At 43.7% G+C, this 12,474-nt stretch overlaps 1 protein-coding gene across 1 annotated transcript in view; it reads left to right on the forward strand.

Moving 5' to 3' along the window:
• SV2C (synaptic vesicle glycoprotein 2C) overlaps positions 1-12,474 on the forward strand; it is a 437,234-nt gene that overhangs the window by 342,094 nt on the left and 82,666 nt on the right. Inside the window, exon 5 of the mRNA XM_048220957.2 lies at positions 4,412-4,563. Coding sequence (XP_048076914.2) covers positions 4,412-4,563 — 152 coding nt within the window. The remainder of the gene's footprint in view (positions 1-4,411; positions 4,564-12,474) is intronic.

Below are 12,474 nucleotides of genomic sequence, written 5' to 3' on the forward strand. Positions count from 1 at the left end.
TGTCTGTAAAGCTGACACACCCTTTGCCTTACACCATATCCCACTTGGGAATTTGCCTTAGATTACTGAGGGAGATAAATATTTTTCATGATATTCACCAGACACCTGGTACTGAGGCATATGTAGACCTTTTGAGGTGATGTGTGTGTGTGTGTGTGTGTGTGTGTGTGTGTGTACCTGCGTGTGTGGGCGCATGTGGCACATATGCATGTAGAATGGGGTTGGAGAGTGGTCCCAACTGATTCTAGAATGTGTTTTAATACATCTTCCTAGTTTCATTATATTTCTGTAATTAAAGTGGTAAAAACATAACCTTATTATTGCTTCAGAATAATTCCAACTCTGGAATTCCAAATATCAGTGTTCTATTTCAGTTGTATCAATTCGATTATTTTGAATCTAGCTAATCTTCCACCTCTATAGAGTGTGGATTTCAATTATTATTTCCTCTGTGCCTCCTTTTACCGAAGATAACAAAGATTTGACCCTTTTTGACAGTTAATAAAACAGACTTCATATCTGATACTGAGGAAAATTCTTTACAGACCACCCTGATCTGACGGCTTCATTTATGTAAACTTCCATCAAAAATGAACTTGAGAAAATTTCAACAGTAGCTAACTGATCAGTATATAACTAACAATAAAAAAGTCTCCATGCTAACTGGATTTAGAGATGTATTACGCATCCAGTAATGTAAAAGATAACCATTTCGTGCCTTATATTATGAATTTTTAGTATAAAACCAGTTATATTTTTCATATTAAATCCCCATTACGTGAGTTTCTCAACTGCACTACTAATATTTTGGGATGGATAATTCTTTGTTGCGAGGAGCTGTCTTGTGTATTCCAGGATTTTTAGCAGCATTCCTGGCCTCTACTTACTACACGCCACTAGCACCTCCTGAGTTGTGACGGCCGAAAATGTATCCAGACATTGCCAAACATCTGTTGGGAGAGAGGAGACCACAATCAACTGTATTTAAAAACCACTGATATGTGGGACTTCGAGAACTGCCATTCAAATATTTGTTATCTCTTCATGTAGTCTCAGAAATTTTATCTTGATACAATAAAACAAATCGGGAAATGTATAGCCCCTCATGCAAAATACTGAATATTGATGTAGAATATGAGAAATTTTCTCTTTTTTCCCCTTATAAAAATGGGGGGGACAGCTTTTTCCTATCTTCAGTACTTAAAGAAACAAAATCATATTGCGAGACACGAAAACTTATGCTTTATCTCTGAATGTATATCTGAATTTTTATTGTTGTTGGTAATTATAGCATTCTGCAGCATTTTTCTGAAAGGTACCAAAGCTATTTTAGAAGTTCCTAGAGTGCCCAAGAGGGTTGCACAGTATCTTATGCCCAGGAATTCCAAGTAGCTCTTTTCACCAGGGCACCTGGTCAAGAGATGACCATAGCAACTCAGACATAGAGTGATTTCAGGAACTCTTTGGGGGCTCTGTTGCTATTGGAACCTCCATTCCAGCACCCATAATTTCTCTTATGATTACATTGACCCAGAACATAAGGTGTATGTTTCCATTTGCGGGAGATATTTAGGTCCTCAGAACAAGTTACTCCAGTCCGTTTGGAGTGGCACCTCCCTCAGCAGAGAAATACAGCTCTTTCAAGGAGCACTGAGTGCATGTCCAGTGGGCCAGGTAATTGGGATTCAAAGACGAATGGGATATAGTCCTCACCTTCAAAGAGCCTTCATCTTAGTATAAACAATGTTTAAGACCTCTGCTGGTGTATGAAACACCAGTAATAGTTAACAGTACAGCAGGCTGTAATGTTTTTTTCTGCTTAAAGGCCATCACAGTAACACGAGAGGTAATGTTTTCCCTAAAATGGATGATCAGCCCACAGTGAGAAATATGAATGCTTGCATTGTTTTGTAGGCCTCTGAATCTGAAGAACTCTGCAAAGGGTTTGAATAGACTCCCTCACTCATACTTCAGACTCATTTATCCATTGATATTAGGGTTCTTTGCGATCTGCTTTTGCAAACAGATATTTTGGGACATCCATGCAAAAATAACTACCTTGAAAAAGAGGCATTGAATCAGAACTGGCTGGATTGCTTATATCCCCCTAAAAGTTGGTATTCTCTTACACAACAATAATTTGTGTAAAGCTAACAGCCAAGTCTACAGTCTTCCACTTGCCATTTTAGCTGCCCCAGGGTACGTTTATCTTGTTTCCGAGTGGCCTGGCATATCTTACATGCAATTGTGCCTTCATGAAATGTAAGCGATAGGTCTTATGTATGGAATGTCCAGAATCCTGATGAAACATTAATTGGGACGTGAAAAGTCAGTAAAAACCGGGACTCTTTTTATGCATTGAGAAGTGAAGGCATAGGTTAGGGACCTGGGACTTTATGGTGCAGAGAAACGGATTCTTCACATCAAATGAAAAAAGCAGTAGCGTTAAATGATTTATGACACAGCCATCTGATTTCCTATTAAAATTGTGTGTTGTAATGAAACCACTTTGAATCTCTTCAGAGCTTTGTGGAATTTTAAAATTCAGCTAGTTGTCCATGGTTTCTGGTCCTTGAGAAGCCAGGCAGAGAGTTGTGTGAGTCTGATGTGGTGTGGAATAGCGCCACACGCATATGTTTCTTGTGTGGGGGGTCCTCTTGATGACCTTGGACTGCTTGGCTACCCCTAGTGTGATGGCGCCATATCACCAAGTGCTACATCTGAGGTCACGTGGAGTTTAGGAATTTTAGGTAGAACTGCCTCAATCATAGCCCAGGGGAACAGATCTAGATGCTTCAAGCTAGTGTTTTTTCAAGTGTTTGAATAGCAATTCCCACTAAGAAACACATTGTAATCCAATATACACTTATATACATACTTATTTATTTGCTTTTATATAAATTTATACGTAGACATGTATATGCATATACGTATGTACTTTCTACATTATAAATATGTTCGTAATGAAGACAAAAGTTTCATGAAATGATACTTATCCTTACAACTTGAGTTGTACTTAACTATTTTCGTCTCTATTTCAATTTTTAAAATTCTTTTTATAGCTACTAAATTAATTTCATAGCCCACAGATTGAAAAGCATTGGCCTAAGTGATCTGCCCATATCTAGCAGTAGATAACCACCATATCACTTTAAGCAGGGACAAATGAATGAAGTGGTGCTATATTTTGACCTACCACTTGATGCAGGATGACATTATGAATCCTACAATTCGATTGGTACATCCAGTTTGCTACAGATAAGGCCTTTCTCTAAATTTCATTTGCTATGGTCACTGCCAATACTTCTTTATCATATTAAAGGCTCTGAGGAGATCAGTTATTGCTAACTGCGTAAATACATGTTTTACTTCTTGATGTGAAATGTCAATAGCAATCTACCTTACAGAAGTCTGAACATAAAGGAATTAGGCACATACTTTTAAAACTGTATTGCTAAGTGTTTTCTCTGCAATTTGTTTAAATGTATTATTGTACATCTTTCAAAAAAATATTTAAGAATCGATATATTTTGTGGAATGATGGTAAGTAATGTTTTCCCATATTACCCTACTTCCCAAGGCAGTGTTTTTTTAAAACTTAGGGGTCAATACCTGTTTGAAATTTGGATGAGATCTAGGGCCCATCTGCCTAGAATGAACAAAATATTTATTCCATAGACTCTCATTGGAGAACCCTTAACCTGAATGGAAGTCACTGTTCATGTCAACATCTCTTATAGTTCCCCTACCGGAAGGAAGCATTGTACCCCATTCTATTGGTATGGAAGCCGGCAGCCTTATTTGATTCTACCAGTGCACATGCACATGTACTCAGGCAGCAACGAGATCTACTGGGTTGAGACCAGAACAGTCCAGGAAGCAACCCTGTTGGGCCTGTGTTCATCAACACAACAGCCTGACTGGGCTGCAGGGCCAGCTGCTGCAGGGTAGTAGTAGCTAGTTAAGTCCAGCTGCAGACAGCCTCCCAGAAGTATTTGAAGCTGTTTCCAAAGTCACCATGTCATGGGTAGGACATATCACAGTACCTCTTTGTAAAAATGTGATAATTAAAATATTCACTAGATTGGACCCACCAATACTGTAATTTTTGCAAATACGTAGAACATTCAATCCTGAGCAGAAAGCCCCTCAGATTCTTAAGCAAGTTGAGCTCTATAAAGCATGTGGCTAGGGCACCACTGCCACCTTTTGGTAACATCGCTTAATTGCAGGTTCTGATCATAAACCTTTATTGAACAGAGATTATAATATTAAAGTTATAAAATGATAGAAAATATACATCTCTGGATACGCTGTATAGAGAGAGAGCGTGTGTTGGGAGCTTCTGCCGTTTGCATCTCCCATAGCTGTCCTGGCTCTGATTTCACGTATTCTCTGTCCCTCTCGGCAGGATCGGAGGAGCCATTCCCACGGTGTTCTCCTACTTTGCTGAAGTGCTGGCCCGAGAGAAGCGGGGTGAGCATCTGAGCTGGCTCTGCATGTTCTGGATGATCGGTGGCATCTACGCCTCTGCCATGGCCTGGGCCATCATCCCACATTACGGTAAGAGGCTGGCCTGACACAGGCCAGGCAGCCACCTTATTTTCCTTCAGCCTCCATTCCATCCCTTCCCTGTGTTGTAAACGCTGGTTTGAGAAACACACTGTCATGATCAAGTTTTTCCCTTTTGTAATATCTAGGATTTCCCCCCTAGTACAGAGATCTGTGTAAGGTAGGACCATCCCAGGGGCCCTGTAGGAATATTATTGCATTTTGCTGTTTTTCAAGTGATCACTTTCATTGGCTTTCTATGTGCTATCAACTCTGGGGTCCCCACCCAGATGGACATGAGAGGAGACAGAGGTCATAGTATATAAGGCAACAGGACTTACTGTTGTTTGGGGGTCTGTCCTACACATCAGGAGCACACAGGTACCTTCATTTGTCCCCCCTGGGTCCCCTCCAAAGCTCAGCTCCACATCAGCCCCACCTCTTCTGGCTGCTCAGAACTGGTGAGAGCAGGAAGACTCCTGTCTTCTCGTGCAACGTCTGCTTGCGGAACTTAAGAGGTGACTGTACTGTCCTTGCTGCCCAGATCCCTCCTCAGTTTCTTCTCAGCACTTGCCGTTCCTGCCACCTCCTGTTTCTGAGCAGTAAGCGTTGTCCTGCTTAGGAGCCAGAAACTTCCAGGTGCTTCACCACAAACAGTGAAATGCAGGGAGAGGTTCACAGAATCCAAGAATCAAATTTGATATATAAGGCAAAGGGGAGGGAAGATGTTCTGGGTGTGTGTGTGTCTGTCTGCATCTGTGTCTGTATCTGTGTGTGTCTGTGTGTATGTGTGTGTGTGTGTGTGTGTGAGAGAGAGAGAGAGAGAAATAGCAGGTATGTTGAAGTTTACAAATTATGAATACTGTGTAAATTAAAACCACATGTGGACTTCAAAAACTCATTCTTGGTTCAACCTAAAATCTAAGTGATCATCAGGTAAAAAATTAGATTTCAGAAATTCACTTTGGGACCATTTTCTTTTTTTCCTGCTTTTGTTTTATAACAGAGCAATTTTCACAATAAAGCCTAGTTCTGTTAGGGAACAACCCTGGGTGAATTTGATTCATTGCTCAGATCACAGACAAGATGGAGACTTAGTATTCAAATGCATTCTAATTTGTTTTACCATACTGAGTTACAGAATTCATGTTTGTCACGCTCTTTCTTTTAACAAACCTAAAAACTTAAATGCACATCAAAATTGTATATAACAATAAGAAGGAAGACTTGTTAACAAGGTTACTTGGCCTAAAGAGAACTTTTCCTTGCCAAACACTTCAGTTGAGTGTGCCAGGCTCAAGAGGTGGGTTTTCCTTTTTTAAACTCTGGTCAGTTCAGGGGCAGAGTTACCCTCACACAGGCTCATGGAGTCCACCCTAAGGCTTGTCTTCTCCCACCGTCCAAGGAATCGCAGGTGCTTCACCTTCTTTGTCTGGGCCCTGAAGCCCTCAGCCACCCTCAGAACTTGCCTCTGTGTAGACAGGCGTCTAGCTCCCACCCCACCTAGCTGGCATTTCTGGGTGGAAAAGTCACTTAGCTGCCCTGTAAAGGATTGCTTCCTAGGAACTGTGTGTAAGGAGACCAAAAGGAGACACAGTGCCTGTGCAGAGCCCAGCGTTGCTCAGCATGGCTCCTGGAGCTGCCCTAGTCCGTATGCAAGCTTTGTACAAATGAAAATGGGGTGCCTTATCCAGGTGGATGCGGTTGCAGCCCCTGTGGCCAGCTCCGCCTGGTGCTCACACAGCGAGCCGCTGCTGGCAGCTCCACTCGGCCGCTGGATTCGTTTTGCAGCCAGCCTTGTGTCTCAGCCTCTGATGGCAGCAGAGCTCCTTGGCTCCTGGGTTTTTGCTGTCTCCTTCCTGGTCCCCTTCCCATTGTGTCTCAGAATTTCTCTTGCTGGTCTTCCTGAGCTCGTAACTCAGACTGGCTTCTGCATTCTGCACATTTCCACCAGGCCTGGGCATAGATCGCTCTTGTTTTTGTCTTTCCTCACTAGGTATTTAGTTCCTCAGACATCCCTGCCTTGTACACATCTCTACCCTCGAGCTATGGTGGGCTCCAGATTTTGCCTGTGGCCCTGCCAGCCATCAGTCAGTGGCTGACCCACAAAGAATGAGTGTAATCCCACCTCTGTGTTTCTCAAGCACACATAAGATTTTCTTTTTTATAGCAACAAGGGCTGCCTAGTCCATACGTAACTAGAAAGAGCTGAGGCTGTGAATCATAAACAATTCATAAAAAGTTAGCAAAAACCCAATCACAATACAACAAAATTAGGTGTATCTGAGACTGACATTAATTTATATGTTAAAGGAAGCTTGAGAAATAATGACCTGGCTAAGCAATCAGTAACAGATCATTAAAACCTTACGCCCATGTTTTATTGAAGGCTCTCCATGGCCAGAAATGTGGCAAATGCAACAATTATTGCAAACAAGCCCGTCTGCATATTAATATCAGCAGGGGAGATTTTATCTCCCTTGCTGAGTTCATTGTTATGCTCTTTTTTTTAAATGAATATTTTTTTTATTATATTATGTTAGTTACCATACAGTACATCCCTGGTTTTTGATGTAAAGTTCGATGATTCATTAGTTGCGTATAACACCCAGTGCACCATGCAATACGTGCCCTCCTTACTACCCATCACCAGCCTATCCCATTCCCCCACCCCCCTCCCCTCTGAAGCCCTCTGTTTCTCAGAGTCCATAGTCTCTCATGCTTCATTCCCCCTTCTGATTACCTCCCCTTTCTTTATCCCTTTCTTCCCCTACCGATCTTCCTAGTTCTTATGTTCCATAGATGAGAGAAACCATACGATAATTGTCTTTCTGTGCTTGACTTATTTCACTCAGCTTTATCTCCTCCAGTGCCGTCCATGTTGCAGCAAATGTTGAGAAATCGAGAAATCATTGTTATGCTCTTGCAACTTGAAGAGTTTGAATTATTTCAAAAGAAAAGAACTTAGTTTTAAAAATCCGGTGCTGAGGCTTCTAGGGGATGATGATGTTTTGTATCTTGGTGTGGGGAAGGTGTTTCAGGAGTAGTCATTTATAAAAACGCATTAAACTGGGTACTTAAAATTTGCATACATCACTATATGGATGTTATACTTTTTTTTTTAATAAATACTTTTTCATAAAAGTTTACCACTTCCCTTACGCCCCTGAAAATACCCATGCTTTGGTCCTATCCCAGATCAATCGAATCTGATTATCTGGGTTGGGGACTCTGCATGGATGGCTTTTAAAGCTGGATCACTGCAGCCAGGTTTGAGAATCTTCAGCTTCCTACCTCTCACAGTGGGTGATCTGGGAAGCCCCTGGGACTTCATCATGTATGTATAGGGAGGGCTGTAAATGAGAACAAAGAGAAGAGTGAGCCTGACTGGCATGGTTGAGTTATTCAGTGGGTGTTTAGCTTTCCAGATTGTTGGTTTCATCCAGGCTAAAGGGCTTTCCCACTCGTATGGCTTAGAATCACTTAAAAAGTAACTTTGACATCTTGCTCTGTCTTCTTCTCAGTGCCACATCTTTTTACTTTACTTAGACAAGAGCTGTTAAGTCCATCCACTTTCCCTGCAACCTCTGAAAAAATGGAAAGTTTCTTTTTCCTCTGAAATTCTGCCTTATATAGATGATGTCACAGCCCATAGAAAAATGAGAGTATGTGGGTCCTGGCCCGCCATCCTCTTTCATTCAGAAGACCTCTGAGCGCCACCACCCAGACAGCAATAGGGAGTTTTCACCCAGCAAGGGAGCAATTTGGGAGCATTATAAAGCGACTCAGAGCCAGTTACTGGCCCTTCTCACAACAGTAACAGGATTTGTGCTGAGAGGGAAAGAATAAAAAATTGGCATCCACTCTGCAAGCAATTTAAATGATAAGTGATGCAGATAAGAAGGTGTTTGTGGCGTTGTCTCTCTGCTTTTGTGGCAGAGCAGTCAGTGCACAAAGTCCTGAGCCGGGTACCAAGTGACCTAAATTCCGACTCCAGACAAACTCCTTACACAAAGAGACTGTGAGTGGTCAATAAGGATGGCAAAGGAAATCTGAAACGAGTCTTAGGAAGTCAGACAAGGCCAGAAGGGGGTTTGGACTGCTGCAAGGGCTCCTGAGTTAACATGTGGGCTGTGGCCAGGGTCTGCTGATGGACAGAGGGATCCACCCAGCCCACCGAGGCCTCGTCTTTGGACTGGCATCGGATCATGATGGTACTTTACCTTCACACCGTTGCTGGAGGGGTTGAAGATTTCCCCGCAGATAGTCACCAACATCTGGAGATTCCCAACATAAAATTACCTTGCCCACTCTGACACAGCCCTAGGAGGCCCTGTTTGAATGTCTTCACCTTTCCTCCTGGCCACCTCCCCTGTGACCAGCTCCTTCCAGCTTCTGGGATCCCTGTGAGAGAAGAGATAGCACAGGGATGACGGTTTTCCTTCAGCCTCCCTCCCCTCAGTAATCAGGACATGCAGCATTTAATGGAAGCCCCTGGGCCTCAGGAGGAAATGGGACAGGTTGCTGACTCACAGCACTTTCCCTCTTTGGCTGAGAGCTTGCACGTTGGCCCAGGCTTTGGAGTTGCCCTGGGATTGCAGCACTGTCTGCTCCATTAAACCCTCCAACGTCATTTTCTGTTTTAAATTCGCGTGCACATCAGATGAGGTTTGTCCCCTGCTGAGGTGCACCACAGTGTGCAGCAAGGACATTCAGTTAGCTAAGTGGGAAGGTTCTCGGTTCAGCACAAAATGCCTCAGCTCTTAAAGCCCAGAGCACATGGGGCTGCCCTCCGCCCTGGAGCCGCCCCACACCTCCATCTCCCCCACCCTTCACTGCAGGCCTCCCAGGGGGCACCATAAAGCCCAGGCCCACCCCTAGTACCCACCCCCACCCCCGCCAGCCACAGCACAAGGCCTGGGCTTAAAACCTCACATATTCCTGACCAAGATGTCCCTACCCCCCCTTTAGTTCCAAGATGTGTGAAGCTAATACATTTCTTCTCCCTAACGATGGAACTGGGTGAAGGGAGCACGATATAGTCAAATGGCTGTTTGGTTGAAGAAGGAAATAGGCAAGGGTATGTTGGCTTTGTTCACAAGCGGAAGAGCACTGTAGCCAAGGGAAGGGTTGGGGGGGAGTGGGTGCTGATCTTGAGTCACTGCCGCACTGCCTCTGGGTATGAGCTTTGTCAAGCTTTTCAGTCTCCTCCCATCCCATTTCCTGCATCTCAGTGGGGGTTAAGTGTGACAGTCCTGTTAGAACACCCAGGGCATGAATAGGGCTTAACAAACGGTAGCTCTTACTGCTGTCAGGTTCATCTACATCAGACATCCAGACTCCATCAATGCAGCCCAGCTCGAGATGAGAGCTACAGGAAGAGGGAGAATGAGCTCAAAAGTCCCAAATGGTAAACCTCACCTAGTGGGTGAGGAGGTCAGAGGAGTCAGAGAAAGGAAAAATCAGAAAAAAATTAAGATAATGAGAGAGATTCAAAGAAAAAAATAATACTGTAAAACCTGGATTACCTGGAACTCAATGAATCCAGATCTTCCATTCAGTTATTTGTTGGATGAATTAATATTTGGAGGGCACAAACTATACAAAGACCCACCTTAAAGGCCACGGGACCACTCTCACCAGGTAGGAAGGACAAGAACCTGACTGCCCTAACCTGGTGGCCGAGACGCTGGCCAGCCCTGCAGGTTACAGAAACAGTGGCAGAGCCGTTTCTGTCTTGCAGCAAGTTGTCCTACGCTCTGGATCCTGGCGGCAGGCAGAGTGGTTACTGGCATGGGGTTAGATGTAAGACATGCCCTGGTTCCAAGCCGGCTCAGCCATTCTCTAGTTTTGCCACCTCTAGGACAGTTACTTGGGCTGTCTGGTCCTCAGTCTCCTTGTCTATAAAGCAGGCTTAATACCGCATAGTGTTGCTGTGTTCAAGGACTGTGTACAACAGTGGTTACACCGTGCCTGATACGCACGGTCACTAAGTGCAGTCTTTTCTTTCCACAGATGGGGCTAACGTTGAGGTAAGCGTACGAAGACGTTACTGAAAGAGTAAAAAGACCTTACTCTCCTTTTCCTAACCATATTCTCTCAGCTGTGTGCTTATCATTTGAAGGTTGTGGAGGTGTTTAGGAAGGGGAAGCATTCAGACACAGAGCGTGTAAGGTGTGCCAAGTATTCTGCGCCCACTCTGGGTGGCAGGGGAGGGCTACAATGACAGCTGGGTCCCATTTACCAGCCCAGCCAAGTGGCCCCAAGCCCTGCCACCCATCTTAGCTGTACCTCATTGAATGTCATGACACTGCAGATTTTATTCTCAAGTATCAGAGTAAGACATTGCAAGGAGAACCCACTTGGTACATCAATGTACACCAGTGTTATTTCTTAATTTGTCCATTTTAGGATCCATCTAATCTTTGATTTCAACAAAATGACTCTTAGACTCAGATTTCCTCCAGTCTCTGATTCAGTTTTCCCCAGGCATTAATAAGATACATTGGCCCCCAAAATAATAATGATAAAGTTTCTATCTAAAGGCTTAAGAAATGGGTTTGAGGCCTTCTCACTGTTTAAGTGTATGGCTATTTTTGTAGTGAGTATGTGTCATTGTTCAGGGGTTTTGGAAGCCTTGCGTTCTTAGAGCCACAAGCTCTCCCACCCCCAGCCCTCCCGCTGCTCTCCTCACGTGAAGGACATCACCTGGGGAAACGTTGTCAGCTGAGATATAGGTAGCTCCCCCACCTGCCACCCACCCCACCCCCTGCCAGTCCTGCACAGTACTGGGAAGTGCTTTACAACATTCTCACTCTGATCTTTGAGGCGTGGAGGTGTACGTGGTGAACTCAGAGTCGCCTCTTCTATTGTGCATTAAGCCAGTTATCAATGTGCTCAGGTCTTCCCACTGCCATTCAAGCTCCTCAGAAACAGAGGGGCAGAGGTCACTTGTTGAGAGCCTTCTATGTCCCAGACACTGTGCCAAGCACATTGATCTTACACTCACAGTCTGAAAACAGAGATAGGGGCTTTAAAAATATGGCAGTTTTCCTGCTCATGTGTGGGTGTGAAGATCTGCAGATGCGTGTGCTGCTGACGCTGCTGGGTGACCCTACACAGCTGGCCTGCTCATCCATCCCTCAGGTGGCCAGTGAAGCCTGCACACCTCCTCCCAGAATAATGCTTTTAAATGCAGAAAATGAAATAAATAGGATTATAAATGAAACCAATTGTTAACAAAATGTATTAGCATATGAGGTAACTACACCTGGCATCAGGCCTAATAGCTACCTTTATTTTTAAGTAGATGTGGACATAGAAGCTGGAAGTCAATGAATCCTTTCTCTTGAATCCTAGGAAACCACTGGACTTTGGGTTCTCCCAGAATTCCACATCCCATTCTTTACAATCTATTAGTTAAGATTAGAATTTACTGGGGGAAAAAAAAATTAGGATTGACTGGATATAAGAGAAAAAAAATTAACAGAGGCATGAGCAAGATATAAGCTTGTGTTATATTAAAAGAAGCCTGGATGGGGGCTGTCCAGGGCTGGGATGGTAGTTCCACCCATCAAAGGCCCAATTCTTTTTATCTCACAATTCCTTTTATCCACCATTCTGAGCACACTTCAGCCGGTAGGTCCACATTCTAGGCAGGGCAAAGCAGGAAGGATATATAAAGATATACCTGTGCTGGCATTAAAAATCTCCCTGGAAATCCCAGACAAATCCACTTAAATCTCATTAGCCAGAACTTCAGCACGTGACCATACCAAGCTACAAGGAGGTTTTGGAAGTGTAGCCTTCTATACCAAGCAGTAAAGAGAACACCGATCAGATAGAGTGGCTATTGGGAGACAACTAACCATCTCTGCTGTACCATTTCATTCTTCCTCTGGAAAATCTTTTAGAAATGTCCAT

This window comes from Ursus arctos, unplaced genomic scaffold (assembly GCF_023065955.2).
Source record: "Ursus arctos isolate Adak ecotype North America unplaced genomic scaffold, UrsArc2.0 scaffold_5, whole genome shotgun sequence".
NCBI lineage: Eukaryota > Metazoa > Chordata > Mammalia > Carnivora > Ursidae > Ursus > Ursus arctos.